General features: G+C 36.7%; 1 protein-coding gene across 2 annotated transcripts; it reads left to right on the forward strand.

The window, feature by feature from the left end:
• The first annotated feature begins 8,141 nt into the window (after positions 1 to 8,141).
• Positions 8,142 to 18,816, forward strand: LOC306843436 (aquaporin-4-like). 2 transcript variants are annotated; one of them, XM_079374942.1, is made up of 5 exons: positions 8,142 to 8,248; positions 11,229 to 11,649; positions 12,106 to 12,270; positions 13,897 to 13,977; positions 16,907 to 18,816. In XM_079374942.1, exons 1-5 carry the CDS (start codon positions 8,217 to 8,219, stop codon positions 17,174 to 17,176), a joined length of 969 nt encoding a protein of 322 aa, XP_079231068.1. In that variant the 5' UTR covers positions 8,142 to 8,216; the 3' UTR covers positions 17,177 to 18,816. The 2 variants fall into 2 exon arrangements, with proteins under 2 accessions (XP_079231068.1, XP_079231067.1); XM_079374941.1 differs by lacking the exon at positions 8,142 to 8,248 and adding an exon at positions 9,158 to 9,318 and having other exon boundaries at positions 16,907 to 18,170.
• Positions 18,817 to 19,637: the final 821 nt, after the last annotated feature.

Raw genomic sequence — 19,637 nt, forward strand, 5'->3', positions numbered from 1 at the left:
TATTCTTTAACAATTATTTAACAATAGTATTATTTTTACAATTTCAGTTTTTTAGTGTTTATTTTAGTATTACTTGTGTAATTTGTATTACATTTTGTTTTTCATATATAACTACTTGATTATAGTGGAGAGGGAAGAGGGGGGGGGGGGGGGGGGGGGGATATTAATTGTAGTGTGGGAGAATGCAATATGGAGAAATAACAATTGATGAACCATCTCAGGCATTTAAATACCTAAACAGGCATTTAATTCTCACAAACAGAACATTTCATGTTTTGGAGGCCCATGTTATTTCCTTCTAATTATTTTGCGATTCATTATCAGCCCACTGCCACGGGATCAAAGGGAGTTTCTTCCATTTCCAAGCAAGGTACATTTCCTGCCAGCATGAGCAAGTGTCTCTGGGATTCAAAATTTAAGTCTAATATCTCAACAGTGGATCATAATGTATTGGACCATAATGCTCCAGCCAAGTGTCCATTGCTATGTCTGTAAAGTCCTGTGGCAGATTGGATGTTTTTAGATGTGTTCACGGTGTTGACGTCCCCTGCTTGTCTGATTGTTCTGCTGCTGCTCTGGGACACTGGGAGTGAGTGAGTAAACATACACACTTGCACACAAGCTGTTCTCACAAAGCTACATGTCCATGAATAGAGCATGATGTTCCACAAACACACAGCCAGATCCACTGTGAAGTGATACTATTGTAGACCATAGAGTGGAAATGTTGCAAAATATACAAAATGTAACAAAATGCTTTCTACCGCCGCATATATTCAATGTGCAATTATATGAGACTCAAAACCAACACAATCTCATGGCAATTTGTAACTACACTGTAAAAAGTGATAAGTTGACTTAAAAATCGAGGAAACCCGTTGCCTTAAAATTATCAAGTAAATAATCATTTTAACCTGACAATTCACTTAACTTAATTTTTTTAAATTATTATTTACTTGATAATTTTAAAGCAAGGGGTTTCCTCATTTTTTTTAAGTTAAGTTAACTTATCACTTTTTGGACTGATTAAGTTAAGTCAACTTATCACTTTTTACAGTGTAGTAAGGTGTTACTTCTTATGAAATTGTATGATCGCTTCTGCTTACACTAACAGTTATGTTTAGGTTTGGGGTTAAGGGTGGGCTTTCAAACTTACTGTAAAAAAAAATAGTATGGTTTCATATGAAGCAGTACAAATTCATACAAAATCACCACCTTGTAAAATAGTTATGTTTTCTCATGAGATTGGGTTGTGTAAAATCCTGTTGATCTGGAAGATGGATGATTAACCCTAAAATCTGCAGTGTAAAGTATTTGAGGAAATTACCATATTTTGTTATTAGTAACTTTTAATCTCTTAAAAGTAACTTTTAACTTTTAAAATAAGTATGTATACTCTTTACTCCACTATGTTTATAATAAGTAATTACTCATTACATTTTGCATGGCACCTAACTTTTTATGCAGCAGTTTATTTCTGTTACAAAAGAGACAATTTTGCCATACAGGGTGTTGACCTTATTAGCTCTGTGAGTTTTGCCCTTATGCATCCCAACTCGTCCACAAGGCTACTTTATACAGTAAATGTGATTAGCTGCTGAATCCTAGGTGTTTCATATATGACATGAGATAAGGACGACATCAAAAGTGCAATCAAAAGAATGAAACAGAGCGGGATTTACAAGCCTGTTTCTCTCTCACTGATTGGACTGTTTTTGAAGCTGCTGCCACCGATCTGGATGAGCTCACAGAGACTGTAACATCTTATATCAGTTTCTGTGAGGATATGTGCATTCCTAACAGGACTCATCTAATCTACAACAATGACAAACCATGGTTCACTGCAAAACTCAGACAGCTCTGTCAGGCCAAAGAAGATGCTTACAGAAAGGGGGATAAAGTCTTGTACAAACAGGCCAAATACCAGTGTTGGGGAGTAGTTAACTACAAGTAGCGACGCTACTAACTTAACTACATTTTTCAGTAGCTTGGCAGTAGCTCAGTTGCTTTTTAAACAGTGTAGCTTTTCCAGTAGCTAACTACTTTTTGCAGCAAGTAGCGGTGTAGCGCGAGCAAAAGCTACATTGCGTTTTGTCGAGCCTGCGCGAATCAGCGCGATGCAAGGATATTCTTCTTGTTAGATTACAAACTCATTTTTTGCCATTACCGCCACCTGTTGTTTAATCACGCATCTTGCGGCTAACGGTTCACTGACGTACAGAAGTGGGTTGACACACCCATATTATCCATGATGGAGCAAGACGTGGCGGCAGATTTGGAGGATGGAGAAACAACTAACGTTAATTACCCATGGCCTTATTTGTCCAAGTTCATGTCTCTCAAAGAAACGACAAGTAAAGGTTACACTTTTTGTAACAGTCTGAGATATTTGAGTGTTGTGTGTAATAAAACAATACTCTTTGAAATCATAATTGTATTGCATTGTTTTAAACACTAAATATTTTACTTAAACCATTCCTCAGACACTTATTCGGTTATTTATAATATACGTTGCTCAAAAAAATCAAAAGTAGTTTCAATGTAGCTAGCTACTTTTTGATAGTAACTTGTAGTGTAGCTAACTACTTTTCCAAAAGGGTAGCTTGACTGTAGTTTAACTACTTTAACTTACGAGTAGCTTGTAGCTTGTCAAACTACAGTTTCAGAGTAGCTTCCCCAACACTGCCAAATACACACTGGAAAAGGAGATCAGAGTGGCAAAGAGGAATTATTCTGACAAGCTAAGGAACAAATTATCTTCCAGTGATCTTGCTTCAGTCTGGAAAGGTATGAAGGATATCACCAGTTACAAGACACCATCCCCCAGCACTCTGGAGAATCAACAACAGGCAGACAACCTGAACGAGTTTTATTGTCGTTTTGAAAATTCACCCCACACCCGCCCTGAACACCTCTCCACACAACCATTAACACCTCCAGCAACCCTCCTCTCCCCCACACCTACAATTCAAATCAGCGAAGAAGATGTGTGCCAGGTCTTCAAAAAGAACAAAAGAAGGAAAGCACCAGGCCCAGACGGTGTGTCACCAGCCTGTCTGAAATCCTGTGCTGATCAGCTGGCCCCCATCTTCACACAGATCTTCAACAGATCACTGGAGTTGTGTGAAGTCCCCTCATGGTTCAAACGCTCCACCATCATCCCCATCCCAAAGAAACCCAAAATTACTGGACTTAATGACTACAGACCTGTGGCTCTAACGTCTGTAGCCATGAAATCATTTGAAAGACTGGTTTTGGCTTATCTGAAGGACATCGCTGGTCCCTTACTGGACCCCCTGCAATTTGCCTACAGAGCAAACAGGTCTGTGGATGATGCAGTCAACATGGGACTGCACTTCATCCTGCAGCATCTGGACAGACCAGGGACTTATGTGAGGATCCTGTTTGTGGACTTCAGCTCCGCTTTTAACACTATCATCACGGAAACCCTTCAGAATAAACTAACTCAGCTCTCCGTCCCCACCTCTGTCTGTCAGTGGATCAACAGCTTCCTGACAGACAGACAGCAGTTAGTAAAGCTTGGTAAATTCACATCCAGCACTCGTACCATCAGCACTGGAGCTCCTCAGGGCTGCATTCTCTCCCCACTGCTCTTCTCCCTCTACACCAACGACTGCACATCTAAAGACCCCTCTGTCAAGCTCCTGAAGTTTGCAGACGACACCACACTGATCGGCCTCATCCAGGACGGTGACGAGTCTGCTTACAGACAGGAGGTTAAGGAGCTGGCTGTATGGTGCAGTCTTAACAACCTGGAGCTCAACACGCTCAAAACTGTGGAGATGATCATGGACTTCAGGAGAAATCCCCCTGCTCTCCCCCCACTCACCATCATGAACAGCACTGTGACTGCAGTGGAGTCATTCAGATTCCTGGGCACCACCATCTCTCAGGAAATGGGATATTCACATAGACTCCATTGTCAGAAAGGCCCAGCAGAGGTTGTATTTTCTTTGCCAGCTGAGGAAGTTCAACCTGCCACAGTCGCTGCTGGAACAGTTCTACTCTGCCATCATTGAATCCATCCTCTGCACTTCAATAACTGTCTGATTCAGCTCAGCTACCAAATCTGACCTCAGAAGACTACGAAGGGTAGTCCGGACTGCTGAGCGAATCATTGGTACAACCCTCCCCACTCTCCAAGAACTATACTTATACATAGTGAGCAAAAGGGCTGGTAAAATCACTCTGGACCCCTCACATCCAGCACACTCCCTCTTTGAACTGTTACCATCTGGTCGACGCTACAGAGCTCTGAGCACCAGAACGACCAGACACAAGAAACAGTTTCTTCCCTCAGGCAGTCCATCTCATGAACACTCAACAATAAACGTGGAACACACAACTATAATGCATTATCCATTCACCACACTCACTTATTTTATTTTTATTTTCTCATTTCTAATTTGCACATACTTGACCTGTACATACATTGTTGTCTATATTATATATTGTGTTTTTGCTGCTTTGTACATTGCCCATTTGGATATTTGTATATTATTCTTTTATTATCTGTGTCCTGTCCTGTTGCTGTCTTTCTGTTGCACTGTGGAGCTTCTGTCACTACAACAAATTCCAATAAAGCTCATTCTGATTCTGATCTTTGAGTCTATATTCATGTACAATACTTCAAGGGATAGTTCACCCAAAAATGAAAATTCTGTCATTAATTACTCACCCTCATGTTGTTACAAAGCCGTAACACCTTTGTTCATCTTCAGAACACAAATTAAGATATATTTGATGAAATCCGAAAACTTTCTATTCTGACCCTCTTTTGCTCAAATGTGGTTATTGTTGACTAATTTTCGCTGTAAAGGTCTCTGCACACTGAGTCCGAAATTTTCGTCCAAAATTTTCTCACTTTAGAAAATATATAGAACCTCACGTTGTGTCAATCACGCTTGCACACTGCCTCCGAAACTTTCGTCGGTCAAAATTTTTTTTGGATCAGGTTAGATTTTCTACGTTTTCGCATCCGTAGCATGCATTTTGATAGGAAAGGATGGGGAATATGAAAAAACGGAAAAACGCATGCGGAAATTTCGGACTTAGTGTGCAATGACCTTAAGGTGACACTTTTAATTAAGTGTGGTTTTCAGATAGTCTTTACAACTCTGCCTAACATTTCATTGAATATTTGAATATCTTTAAAATAATATCACAAAAATACCACACTTTTCTTCAGCAAGCAAATAGAGTCTGAATTAATTCATGTTGATTTTTATTTGCTTTTATTGGAATTCCTCTCTAAATTGTCCTTTGTGCTTTTGGTTTTAATGCATGTGGTTTCTCTTTTAAGAAAATAAACTAAATTAAATGATCTGGCATCAGTTTGTTTTCCATGTACTTTTCCCATACAGGGAAACACAAAAATGGTTCCACTACACCAGTAAGCCCATATTTTTTTTTTTCCTTTCTGATCTATTTCTCTACTATGCATAAATGCCAGAATAGACAGTAGCAGATGAAGGCAAATCTGACCATCAGAAAATAAATATTTCCACACTGTGAGTCTCTGTTGTGTCTTTTCCTGGAGCTCTGAATTGTATTATTATTTAACAGCGGAATGCTATTCATTCATGTGTGTAATTACACCATACTGATAGAAGGAGGATTTTCACATACATGGGAAACACGCACATACACGTACCAAAGTCCATCGCAAATTACAACACAAAGAGAAAACTGCATAATTACTTTACAGTGCCTATATGGCCTGCGCTTTTGGCTTTATTTTAGATCAGTGCTGCTGCAATTAGATTACCAGTGTGTATTTATGTGCATTTGTTTTCTCACAACTTGGATTGAGTCTGAATATTATCAGGGATGACTTTTAATGATGTAATAATCCATCTGCCATAATGCAAGAGAGCATATGCTTGAACAGTTCAGAGAGGGAATGAGAGAGAGAGAGCAGAGTTAGTTAATTGTTCATCATTACTGCAGGACAAACATGGATCCTGGCAGAACCTGCATGGAAATCCTGTTTACTCTTGTGTGTGACACACACACACACAAATACACAATGAGGAATTGTTTCTGAGTCTTCTGCTAATGAGCACATCAAGTGCTGAGATTTGATAACACATTCACAAACTGCCTGTAAAATACAGCAATAATATTCCATTATTTACTCGACGGATGTCCCAGGGAATGTTCACACATGTTCATTTAATCCTGCCAATCACAAAAAAAGAGTATTAAACAGCTGCTTTCCACACTACAATGGCAATTTTTCTGGCATCTCACCAACACTTTAAATCCTTCAGCCTTTTCTGCACTGGCTTTTCCTCTCTCCAAAGGCTTTTCAAAAACTGTTTAAACAAATACAGGCAACCTCATCCAGGAAATCCGTTGGATCCTGACAGACAGGCAGACACTGACTTTTTCTGCAAATGAACAACAGCTATTCATATACACCACTCCTTTAGAGTCACGTGTTTAGTTCATCAATATTAATGTCTTTGTTTCATCACATGAATTCATGTGTTGAGGATTTAGCAGTAAGACTCAGGTGGGAGGTATTCTTCACTTACACATTCTCCAAACTGTGGCTCTGTGAGGTTACAGCATTCTGAGGTGTTGTGCTTGGAAATGGACTGGTGCTTTGTGTCTGAACTGTGTCTGAAGTGGTTACAACTGACTCTAGGCCTAAGAAACAAATATAAGAGCTTTTTTCATCCGCAGGGGACACGTCTAATACATAGCCTGGGTACTGCGCAATGCATTATAGGAAATCCTTGCATCATCTACAGGACTGGACTTCTTGGATGCCTCAGAGGTTGAGTCAAATTCACACTGGCCTGAGATGTTGCATAGGCTGAATTTACTAATTTGGGTGGACCTTTAAAAACTCGTTTGAAAATGAAAGAATTATGTTGTAATAACTGACTGATTATTTTTAGGTGTGGAAGACTGTAGTGTGTGACCTGCAGCTGACCTCATCTGTGAGTGTTAACAAGGTGCTGAACGGCACATTAGGCAATACACTACCCAACCAAACTGGCATAAAGTACGTTTCCTAACATCTATCCAAAGTATAAGTAAAATGTCTTATCAGAGATGGGGTTTTCTGTCAGCACTGTAAATACTGTAAACGATGTAAGAATTTTGACATACAAAACCACTGCCGAATGGCAACTTCAGTAGTGGACTTATTTGCAATTAAAATAGTGCTATTATTAAATTGAACTGGACAGAAATGAAAGAAATTCAAAGAAATGCATACTTTTATTTAGCAAGGATGCATTAAATTGACCAATTGAAGGCATTTGTGTTGTTACAAAAAAATCTATTTCAAATAAATGCTGCTCTTTTACTTTCTATTTCTAGCAAGGAATCCTGAAAAAAACATGGTTTCCACAAAAATATTAATCAGCACAACTGTTTTCAACATTGATAAACAATCATCATATTAGAATGATTTCTGAAGGAACGTGACAGACTCTATAGTAATGACTCTAGTCATAGTAATCAGACTCTAGTAATGACTGCTGAAAATTCAGCTTTTTTACCAGCACAGGAATAAATTACATTTAATTTGGTGAGCATAAGAGACTTCTTTCAAAAACATTTGAAATTTACAAAATGACTCCTTCATTAATTTAATGTGACATTTTACATGCAAATTATAAATTAATGTTAAGTAGATTATCACTGAGAATGTAATCACATGTTGACCTTTGACAATATTTCATATTATAACTTTAATTATGACTAATAGATATACCAGTATAATTCATTATGTGATGATAAGGATGGAAATTGATTCTTAATTTCAGAGGTGGCAGACGTTTTACCTATTATGGTACTGTAAATCCTGATAGATAGATAGATAGATAGATAGATAGATAGATAGATAGATAGATAGATAGATAGATAGATAGATAGATAGATAGATAGATAGATAGATAGATAGATAGATAGATAGATAGATAGATAGATAGATAGATAGATAGATAGATAGATAGATAGATAGGGCCATTAGACAGATAGGGCCTTGTATATCTATGCTGTGTTATACAATGAGTTGTGGGAGACGTGTCTCTGGTCTTGTCAGTGCTGTCAGATCAGTTGTACAGCTTCTTCATATCTCTGTGCTGTGGTCTCTCAGCTCTGATTTGACCATGAAGAGCTGGTAACACGACACTGAGAGAGAAGCATACTGAGCTGCCATTCAGTCTGAGGAAGGAATGACAAGCTGTGGAGCCCTGGACAGATTCAGGTGAGTTCAAGAGGAAAGGTGCTAGATATTCCATTGATTACTATGTTATTATTGTGTGTTAAAGTTGTCACTATTGTACTATTTGTTTAGCTGGTTGGTTTATTTGTAGAGTCTGTATTATGAACACCTAAATCATTAATGCTTTGAAAAATATGTTCAACACTGGAAAAAAAAGTCTTTGGATTTACACTGAAACTTAGTACATTTCTGAACGAATTACAAAGAAATGGCAAAATATGTATTAATTTTAACATGAAAGAGTGAAATAGTGTTTTCTTGTAAAAGCTTCCAAAAAATGTTGAATGTATAAAAATGTGTAGAATAAACTGTGCATGATCTGATCTCTTTCGAGAAATTTTATAAACTGTGGTTTAGAAGCTTGAAACTTTTTATAGACTAACATAGATTTGAATAGCAATGTTTGGCCAGTTTATAAAAAACGTTTTATTATGAGCTCTCTGGTTATGAGGTTCAAACAAAAGTCCCTTCATAGATCAAAGATAAATTTGATCTAATAAAGGATTATTAGATGAGTGTGAAATGTCATCATATGATGTGTCATATATGACCTGGGCTTACAAGTTCAGCCCATTTTATCATATTCATCAATTATTGTTTGAAGTCTTACAGTTATTTTAATTTATTTATTAATTTATATTGCTGCTGTAGATGTAGTATTTGTACAATATTAATAAATTCATAAATGTATATATTATTATTATTATTATTAAGTGCTAACGCGTTAGTCTACCTGTTTCACCGCTCATGGAGGGAAATATTAACAAAAGCAATAGTTAATGCTGTCGTGTTGATTGAACTTAATCGTTTTGATCAGAACACGGGGGAAGCGCGTGTGTGTGAATCAGAGGGAGGAGATGCTGAACACTCAGACCCACACACTTATTGATCATTAAAAGAGTGCGCGCTGTAATAGATCATCACGCCTACAGCGAGATCCCGTGCTTTAAATGTCTTGAGGTCGACTTCTCCCGCTGAAAGGATGCTTGTTCAGGGATGAGAAAAGCGTTATCGCAGGTCTCGGTTCCCAACAGAAGTTGTGGCTTTTTTCGGTAAGTTTGTCGATTTTGGCTCTGATAGTAAGTTGTTTGGGCTTGCAAAGTGATGTTTAGGTTCTTCCAGCACACCAGTTTAAATGTTTACATGACATTCAGTTGGGTACACCTGCCAGGCTACATCCCTGATCCCCGAAATAATCGTTCATTTCGGATTTCCATCATCTAGAGAACATTTTAAACTGCATCGTAGAATGTTTATTATTATTTGACTTTAGCTGCAATTGTTGCATAGCTGCATGCATCTTAAACCAGTCTAAAATGGTCTGCTGGTCTTAGCTGGAGTTGACTGGTCTGTTGGCTTGTTTAACAGGGAGTTTGCTTACTTTTTAGCTGGTCAAGCTAGTTTAAATATTTCCCCCAATTGGAATGTAAATTAATATGAGACATTCTTCAAAAAGTCTTAAAAACTTCTGAATCTTCTGCAATATGGTTAAATTGACGTTGATGACAGTGGTGGGTAATACAAAGTTGTGAAAGTTTTACAGTAGTAATATTTGTAGATGTTAGAAACCATGGTTGCCATGGTAGTTTTTTGTAAATGCATAGTAAAACATTTATAATATTCCTCAACACTTTTAACCACAAGTTATTTTGATCTTTATTTCTTCATGATGTTTATAATGTCGCTTTAATTTGAGTTGCTAATGATGTCTACATTGCTTCTATATGCGTTTTTCTGATGTATACTGAAAAGCTGCTGTATTAATAATAGATCCACTTTGTTTATGACTCTTTCTGGAATTTTTCCGAGCCTGTGCTCTATGGAATCTTTGTAAGGAAACTGAGGCCACTCTAATTGGATGAATTTCCACTTGGAAAGAGCGCACAGATTAATTGCATGCAGATAAACCCATGCAGATAGAGATAAAAACACTATTACTTTTGTCATTAATAATGCATGATTGAAAATAGTTTTCCTGTGCATTTTCTCTCTCGTGTGTGTTCTTACTCATTTGTTATCAACAAATGCAATCATTTTTTGTTCTGGGGGGAGGGGGGCAGGTTTTAGGATTTTGAAACTTTTAAAAGAAAGATTATGACATGAAATGTTGAAAAATTATCTCAGATAATGCATTGTTCTTATAAGTCAAATTAGTAAATTTGTGACATTGACCGTGCACCTCTTTGAATGGATGGTCAGAAGCACAAGATGCTCATTGGGTAATTGAAAATCATGGCGGATCTTATAATCATCAGGTTTATATGTGGCTTATCATCATTATGTGATAAGGATGGAAATTTATTCTTAATTTAAGAGGTGAATGCTTTACCTATTATGATGCTGTATGCGGCACAAATGCGAGCGACAAACCAAATAATAATTCTGAAATTCAAAATCTTATTGAAATTATTATGCAGTTAATCAATGCTGGGTGGTAATAAGTACTCTGCGATATGTAATGCATGTAATGCATGTCAGATTCCAAAAATAAAGTACCTGTAATTAGATTGCATTACATTTTAAAATGCCTATTATAAGATTACAGTTGTTGATGACATGATTACTTATTATTCACACAATGAGTTTATTTATTTTCTCCAATTCGCTTTTATTTTTTTCCATTCACAAAGCCCTTTTTGGAAACACTGGCATAATGTAATGTTTAATCCAGTTTATGTTGATAACAAAAAAATAGAATACATTTGTGTTTTTATACCAGTATGATACAAAATAATCCTATTTAAATCTATGTAATAAATGAATTAGGGAAAAAAGTAATCTAAAAGTACTCAAATAGATTAATCTATTAGATTATATAACTAAAATATTTGCCATGTAATTTAACTACAGTCTGTAAGTAATTTACCTAACAATGCAGATATAATATGTATTGAAAAAAAAAGCAAAATAGAAGCATTTTTACTCATGTTCTTATATATGCTCTCATTTTTGTTCCTTTAAGGAGGTGTGTGTCGTCTTGCTCATGCAATAACAGTATCATGGCAGCCTTCAAGGGTGTGTGGACTCAGGAATTCTGGCGAGCGGTTTCGGGGGAGTTTTTAGCCATGATAATATTCGTACTACTCAGTTTGGGATCCACCATCAATTGGGCAGCAACACAGGAAAACCCTCCGCCTGCGGACCTCGTCCTCATCTCTCTGTGCTTTGGTTTATCCATCGCAACCCTCGTCCAGTGTTTTGGGCACATCAGCGGTGCCCACATCAACCCGGCCGTCACTGCGGCGATGGTTGCTGCACGGAAGCTGAGTTTGGCAAAGGGTGTGTTTTATTTGTTGGCACAGTGTCTGGGGGCAGTGGTGGGGGCAGCCATCTTGTACGGAGTGACACCAGCATCAGTGAGAGGAGGAATGGGAGTGACTTCTGTGAGTATGTTTAATTAAAGCGATAGTTCACCCAAAAACAAATATTCTGTCATTATGTACTCCCTATTTCTTTCTTCTGTGGAACACAAAAGTCAATAGGGTCCACTGTTGTTTTGGACCCCATTGACTTTCATTGTATGAGTAAAAAGCACTTCAAACAAACTTCAAACATCTTATATGACAGGAAAAGTCATACATAATGGCATGAGGGTGAGTAAATGATGACAGAATTTTCATTTTTGGGTGAACTATACCTTTAAGACGTGATTAGACATTTTACACATAATTAAACTCATTAGTAAAGCACTCAATAGCCCAAATTAAGCATGTCACATTAGTGAGGCCCCTAAAAATTGTAATTGGTAGGGGCCTCCAAGAGAATAATTGAAAAACACTGTGTTGAGCAAGCAGTCGATGAAACTCACTCTACTTATAACTCACTATCACCTCCTGCAGGTCAATGCTGAAATCTCCACTGGTCATGCAATTGTGATAGAGCTCATAATCACTTTTGAGCTTGTCTTCACTGTCTTTGCCACCTGTGACCCCAAACGCAATGATCTCAAAGGTTCGGCAGCCCTGGCTATTGGGCTGTCGGTGTGCATCGGCCATCTGTTTGCTGTGAGTATTTTCTGATTTACACCATTAGAAAACAGTTGTGGAAAAGTGCATTGCTATACATATCATTTGCTTTCCAAGGCATGTTTCTAGTGAGCGCTTTAACTATATGGAGATAATATTTTAAATCCTGCACTGTCAAGCACATTTGTAAGCAGTACTTGAAGATCTTTATCCTATAAAGATTAGCCTCTTGAGGTGTATCGGCTTAATTCTCCTTTGGAGAATTTGTAGCCTAGCTACAATCCCAAGTGATGGTGTTATTTCCATGCCAATAGTCCCAGCAGAATCTGCAGATGAGGTGTTTATATGAAAGCTCATTTGTGTTGCTAAGGATGTTGGCATGACAGTGGGATGCCCTCTACGTGTCCTCATGTATTTAGGCCTGGCACTGGTACAAACAGTATTTAAGACCCTTTAGAGCAGATTTATGATTTAAAAAGGCAAACCGTTTCACTCAGCTCACTCTTTCTTCCTATCTTTTTATGCTTCATCTTCTCTCATGTCGTTTCTTTGCATTTCCGATTGGCAAAATGGACATTTCTGTAAAAATATAATGGTCGCAATAATTTTGATGTGAAATCTCCAGTGAGTGGTGCAAAAAGCATGTTCAGATGAACAACATTTCCTTAAGTTGGTTTATTACATTGGCATTTCTGAAATGTAATGCTCTATCACGTTTGATAATAATGTAGCACCTACACAAAACTCTACCTTCAAACTAACCGACAGTAGCCGCGTTTCCATTACCTTTCACAATGCGCAAATTGAAATTGCGAATTGAAAATGCACCCAATGAAAACACATCAATTTTGCTAAAACTCCCATATATCACAAAAAGTTTTTACGCTTGCTTGAGGTGTTTTTTCAGGCAATTCGAAAAAGGAATATTTCGCTAAACTGCAATGGAATTTCTTTCTTAATTTACAGGTCACCTGTCATACGTAAATGTCACAAGATCATTCTTTAATGTACTATAATCTCCAAGAAACACCTCATATGTGGCCGCTTTCAAGTATAAAAAGCTTTCATGACTTTTCATGACTTATCGTGAGAGAAAAAAAATGTTTTAGTCACATAACATTGATTAATGGAAACTCCATCATTTTGCAATAGTTTTTTCATAGACGTTTATAAAATAAGTTTTGCACAAATCAGTAATGTAAACCCGGCTAGTATTAACATAGGCAAATGTGAGATACACATCTCGTATTTCTAAAGTATTTCTAGTTTTATTGAGTGACAGGACTTGTACACATGTCCTGCACCAGGTGTGCTACCAAGCAAGTTTACTATGTCAGAAAAGCCATACATATGGAGCTGGTTATGATGCAAATGTCAAAATGTATTAGTTTACAAAACATAGTAAAAGTCTTTTGAGCTCATAACATAGTATTTTGCAAGAAACCCATGAAAATAAGTCATATTAATTAGCAATCTGCCCTATAATCATAATGTTTGCGAAAAGAGATAAAGGTTTTTAGTGTTTTACTGACAGTAATGTTCATTTCAGATGGAAACTGCAGAATAAGTACTTTTTGGAGTTTTGGCATGTTTTTCATTGAGTCTATGTTTCAAAATTCATGCAAGTTCATAACAAGTGTATCAAGTTTTGTCTGTTTGTTTCAGATCCCGTACACTGGAGCCAGTATGAACCCAGCTCGCTCTTTTGGGCCTGCGGTCATCATGGTAAAATGGCAGGACCATTGGGTAAGATTTACACAGTATCTTCTGCATGTAGATAAACAATGCGAAGACTCTTAAGTTCTTGCTAATTCCTACAGTGATATTTATGTGCATAAATATTGAAGGTCAGCAAGGCCCTTAGAACTGTGGTTCATAAAAGTGAAGCTGACAAGAATTTGATTCAGTGCCAAAACTTATTTAAGAAGAACATTTTGGCTTTGTTTCACTCTTGCAAAGGAGACTGAACTATATTTGGAACAACAAGGAGTTTATCTCTGACCGACCACAGACCTTTGGCATAAAATTTGAAATACTGGCTTAATTAATTTTGAATATCTCAGAGTATCTTAATTCTTGAACTGCACTATAATCTCGATCCTGCTGTTGTACTGAATATCAGAAAGGTTTTGATTGCCAGCGCCCAGTGTATATACTGCAGCTTGTGGGTTTAAATGTCATTCTGCTTGAAACATTGCACAGCGGTCAGAAGCCAGACAGATGTGGCATTCAAAATGACACCGGTACATGACACTGGCTGGTGTGCTCCCTACATGCACATATGAGCGTTATGTATCATCATGAGTGGTGCGTCTGAGTGACTGCTGCTGTCATCACGTTTGATACAGGGTCTCCTCACTGGCGCTGTAACATTAGAAAGGTCAAAACATTTCTTTCATGTGGTGTTTACCGCACTTGCAGCAGGCTACACACTGTGCCCTTTTCAAAGTGTTGGTGTGAGTTTCATCAATGAGAGATTTTAGAGATTATGAATGAAAGAAATACATCAGGGGTGAAGCCACATGAAGGCCAAAGTGGGACTCTTACACTAATAAGAGCTGCTGGTGATCATTACACTGTATATGTAACAGTTTGGAAATAATGAGATAAACCAAATGAACTGCATTTTTGGGCACAGGTTTTGCACAGCACTCTCCAGGGTTGTAAAGGGTAAACGTATCTGTCATGTGCTATGCAGTGGGTTGCACCCACTTCTATTTCTGTCATCACAGCAGTTACTAATCCAGTTTTGGCACAGTTTTGAAGTCGATATCCTGGTAAACACTGATAACATGCATTTTATCAGACATATAAGAGGATATAAGAGAAGAGCAGATTATTTACTGGGCTGACATTATAGCAAAGGAAAGGAAAGACATATTATACTGTAATATTTACAAAATAATGCAGAGATTTAAATAAAATAATAATAATTATACACATGGGGCCCAGAAGTCTGAGCGAAAATGTTTCTCAATTTTACTTTAATACATTTTTCATTACAAACTTATAATATTACCATAATAATGTGTGTAAAAAGTTTAATTATTAAATTGAAATTTAAAAAAATCTTGAATATTATATATTAGTGCAGAATCTTTCATATTTCTTATTAATTTTACCTAATAACACCATCATAATAACCCACAGCCATATCAACCTTCAGCCCAAGACCGGTTGCCCACTTAAACTATCCAGGGTTGAGCCTGGTCAGTACCTGGATGGGAGACCTCTGGTGAAAACTAGGTTGCTGTTGGAAGAGGTGTTAGTGAGGCCAGCAGGGGGTGCTCACCCTGTGGTCTGTGTGGGTCCTAATGCCCCGGTATAGTGACGGGGGACACTATACTGTCAAAAAGCACCATCTTTCAGATGAGACGTTAAACCGAGGTCCTGACTCTCTGTGGTCATTAAAATCCCCATGGCACTTCTCGTAAAGAGTAGGGGTGTAACCCCGGTGTCCTGGCCAAATTCCCTCTACTGGCCCTTGTCAATCATGGCCTCCTAATAATCCCCATACACTTGATTGGCTCATTGACTCTCTCTCCTCTCCACCTGTAGCTGGTGTGTGGTGAGCGCACTGGCGCCGTTGTGCTGTGGCTGCCGTCGTATCATCCAAGTGGATGCTGCACACTGGTGGTGGTTGAGGAGAGACCCCCCACATGATTGTAAAGCGCTTTGGGTGTACAGCAATACACAATAAGGCGCTATATAAATGCATCATTCATTCATAATAACATTTTATTCAAAATTTACAATTTGAGTAAAAAGTTTAATTCATTCATTCATTAATGTAATAAATTCATAAAAACAAAATCTTAAATATTACCTATTTGTGCAGAATCTTAAATATTATAAAAGTCTTATTCATTTTATCTAATAATATTTTTTTCTCACATTTTGAGTGAAGCGTTTAATTAATTCCTTTATTCATTATAAAAATAAAAAATATATATAAAGTATATAATAATAATAATAATAATATAATATATAATATATTTATGAATAGAGAAATCTTAAATATTATATACTGGTGCATAATTATACATATATCTTATTAATTTTACATCATAACATTTCTTTAGTTTTTTTTCAGCATCCTAAAGTATCCTTTTTATTTTATTTTATTTTATTTAAAAGAAATTATTAAAAGAAATCTTAAATATTATATATTAGTGTTTTACATTATAACATTTCTTTCAGGGTTTTTTTCAATATCCTATCTCAGAATTTGAGTTAATGTTTTTATTTCATTTAAAAGAAATCTTAAATGTTATATATTAGTGCAAAATCTGAAATATTTGTTTATTCATTTAATTAATTTTTTTTGTTGTAAAATCCTATGACACACAATTTGAGTAAAGATTATAATGAATTAATTGCATTAAATTAAAAGAAATTATTAAGTCTGAAATATTTGTTATTAATTTAAAATCATGACATTTATTGACATTCTTTTTTTTCAAAATACTAAAACAAATTAAGTAAATTGTTTAACTAATAAATTTAATTAAAATAAGTTACCTTAAAAACGAATTATATATTTGTACTATTTTTTATTAAATTTACTTTTTTCTATTTAAATTAGATAAATTAATGGTTTTGAATGTCGTCTCAAACTTTCAGACCCCACAGTGTTGAACAAGAGTTATTGTTTTTCTTTCTTTCTCTCTCTCAGGTGTACTGGGTGGGCCCATTAATAGGGGGCATCCTGGCTGCAGCTGTGTATGAATATCTATTCTGTCCCGACCCTGACCTGAAGCGCCGCTATGCTGACGTCCTCTCCAAGAGCCCCTTCCACATCGACCCGTATCGGGTGGTGGACACAGATTCGTACCCCAGTGATCAAGCTCAGCTTGTGGCCAAGCAGGCAGCGATCAGAGTGCTGGACCTGGAGAGGGCACAGAAGGAGAGGGAGTTGGCTGGAGAGGTGCTGTCGTCTGTATGACTAGTGCGAGGCACTGAGGAGGAACAGCACAACACTTACTGCATTAATGAGCTCAAAGAGACAGATCTGATCTAGTCACACTGTGTGTTTGTGCACAGATCCTCTACGGAATGGCTCGCAACACTTGACTTTAATCATTAAGAATGAGCTACGAACCGCTTAAAACGCTCTTCCTTGTATGCCAGTCACAGGCCATAGATCTCATATCCAATAGAATCCACTTTGAAGATTTTAGTCAGTCACTGAACATCCTTTAGCAGATGCACCTCATCAACTACTGAATCAATAACTAAATGGGATTCTCACATCTAAGCAAATGTAACGCTTTTGTTTGGTCTATGGGTTATTACCTGGCAATCAGGGTTGAGATTAGATCATCACCATAGTAATGCAGATCATTTTCCTTCTCAGTGCACTCTATGAATTAACTATGAATTAACCCTTTCTGTCTTCATCTTCTCCCTTTCAAATCTAATGTTGTTTAGAGTATTTTTATAGTTTTTTTTTTCTTTAAGGTTATGAATGTTGTATCTTTCAGTGCTGCTGTCAGAAATCTATACAATTGCAATCCCAGAATGAGTTTTATTTTCTATTTGAGACAAAAATGCATGATTTGTCTGCTTGTGATTTTAATTCTGTCTTCACCTTCTCCCTTTTAAATCTAATGTTGTATTCAGTATTTTTATATTTTATGTTTGTCTTTAAGACTATTAATGTTATGTCTTTGAATTTTTTAGGCCAAAATGCATAATTTTCCACTTATGACTTCGCAAAAACAATCACACACATTGTGTCCTTCTCGTTTACTTATTTTCATACTATCAAGAAAACATGTAATCAATGAAAAATGTTACTAGTGAATGATTTAGATTATTTTTTCTTTTAGGTTCAGAAGTTTTTGTTTGTTTATTTGTTTGTTTTTATGCAATTAAGCATAATCACTGTCTCAGTTCATTCATATTAATTGCCAACCTGTTATAAAAAGTTATTATTTAACGAATGTGTTGGATACTTAAAGTTATCATGTTATGTATATACATTTTTCCATAATTATTTAAAAATGGGAATTATATATATACATATTATAGAATATAAAGTATATAAAGGGATTTAACCCTCAACAGTTAAAAAATAAAGAGCTTCTCTAATTCTTATTTGCGTTTACATCTCTTTACCAGCAGAGAGCAGCACATCCTTAAATTGCGTCTTTAACCTGAAACTCCAGTAATGCTGAAGCACATTTGTTAGTGAGAAGCGCCAGATTTCTGCTGATATTGTTTCATGAAGTGTTTAGCTCCTCTCTCTGGTGAATGATCAAATCAAGACTGTCTTATAAAATGCAGAAGACATGCAGTTTGCTAAGTCATTCTCCTTCTGCTGGCCTGTTTCACTTTTACAGCACTCCCTTTCTTTCACTTCCTGGAGCATGAGTTTGTGTGTATATGGTCATGGTAACTGGAATTTTTGTTTGAATAATTTTAATATGGTTTGATGTTAAGTCTAAGGGGGAAATAAAACCATACAATTTTTTAAAGTAATGGGAATTTCATGTTGAATATAATGTGTTTAAAATGTGTTGACGAAAGTTTGTTCTTTATATATTTTTAACTTCAAAAAATAAAATCATGGATAAATCCTGCAAATTGATTGGTTAAAAGGTGCTGGAATCCTGCTGTGTATGTGTATAAATCAGAATGGGAGGGAGTGAGGAAGAGTGTGCACTGTTTATATTTTTATTTATAATTAAGAAGGTGGTTAATCCCAAGGCTTTTGACTGTAACAGAGGCAGCCCCCCACACTCTTCAATCCCTCCCTCAGCTATTTATGGAAATTTAAATCTTAATTGCTCCATTTAAATTAATTGGAGAAAGAAAAAAACTCAGCAGTTAGTCTGTTAAAATATTTATTTTCCCATGTGACTAAAAAAGGAGGTTCTCCATCATAACGCACATAGAAAGCTACCCAAACTGACTACCAGCATCAAAGCCTTTTGGACTGAGTGTGCATTAATCCAACTTCACAGACTCACAAGTCATTGCAAACATTAAACACCAAAACAAGTGATGAAAATTGCAAAAGCACAGTCAGTCATTTAGGCTGATGCACACGTAAGAAACACACACACACACAAGCATACATGTGTATGCACTTACACACACGCACAAATGTCTGATGCAGTGACAGTTGAAGCCAGGGCCCGAGGATAAACACAATAAACAATCTGACAATGAATATTCATGCAAGCTCACACTGTTTTTGTATAATATTAAGCAGCCCAATGAATATTCCTGGAGACAAATTAAAGTGATGGGCTGTGTGTGTAAGGTTGTGTCTACATCTTCAAGAATGCCACTCTGATCCTCCTGATTTTACACAATCCTGGGTTTTAGTGTTAAATAGTCTGAGGACTTCATTTAGCCTAAAAAGATGCCTTCTTCTGCAAAACTTTCTGGAAAGTCTC

Source organism: Barbus barbus, assembly GCF_936440315.1.
Source record: "Barbus barbus genome assembly, chromosome: 24".
In the NCBI taxonomy this organism is placed as follows: Eukaryota; Metazoa; Chordata; class Actinopteri; order Cypriniformes; family Cyprinidae; genus Barbus; species Barbus barbus.

Excerpts from the sequence above, each read along its gene's own strand:
- LOC306843436 (XM_079374941.1), top strand. The coding sequence starts at position 9,263 with ATGAGAAAAGCGTTATCGCAGGTCTCGGTTCCCAACAGAAGTTGTGGC. Across the intron at positions 11,650-12,105 it reads GAGGAATGGGAGTGACTTCT|GTCAATGCTGAAATCTCCAC; the intron begins GTGAGTATGTTT and ends CACCTCCTGCAG. Across the intron at positions 12,271-13,896 it reads GCATCGGCCATCTGTTTGCT|ATCCCGTACACTGGAGCCAG; the intron begins GTGAGTATTTTC and ends TGTTTGTTTCAG.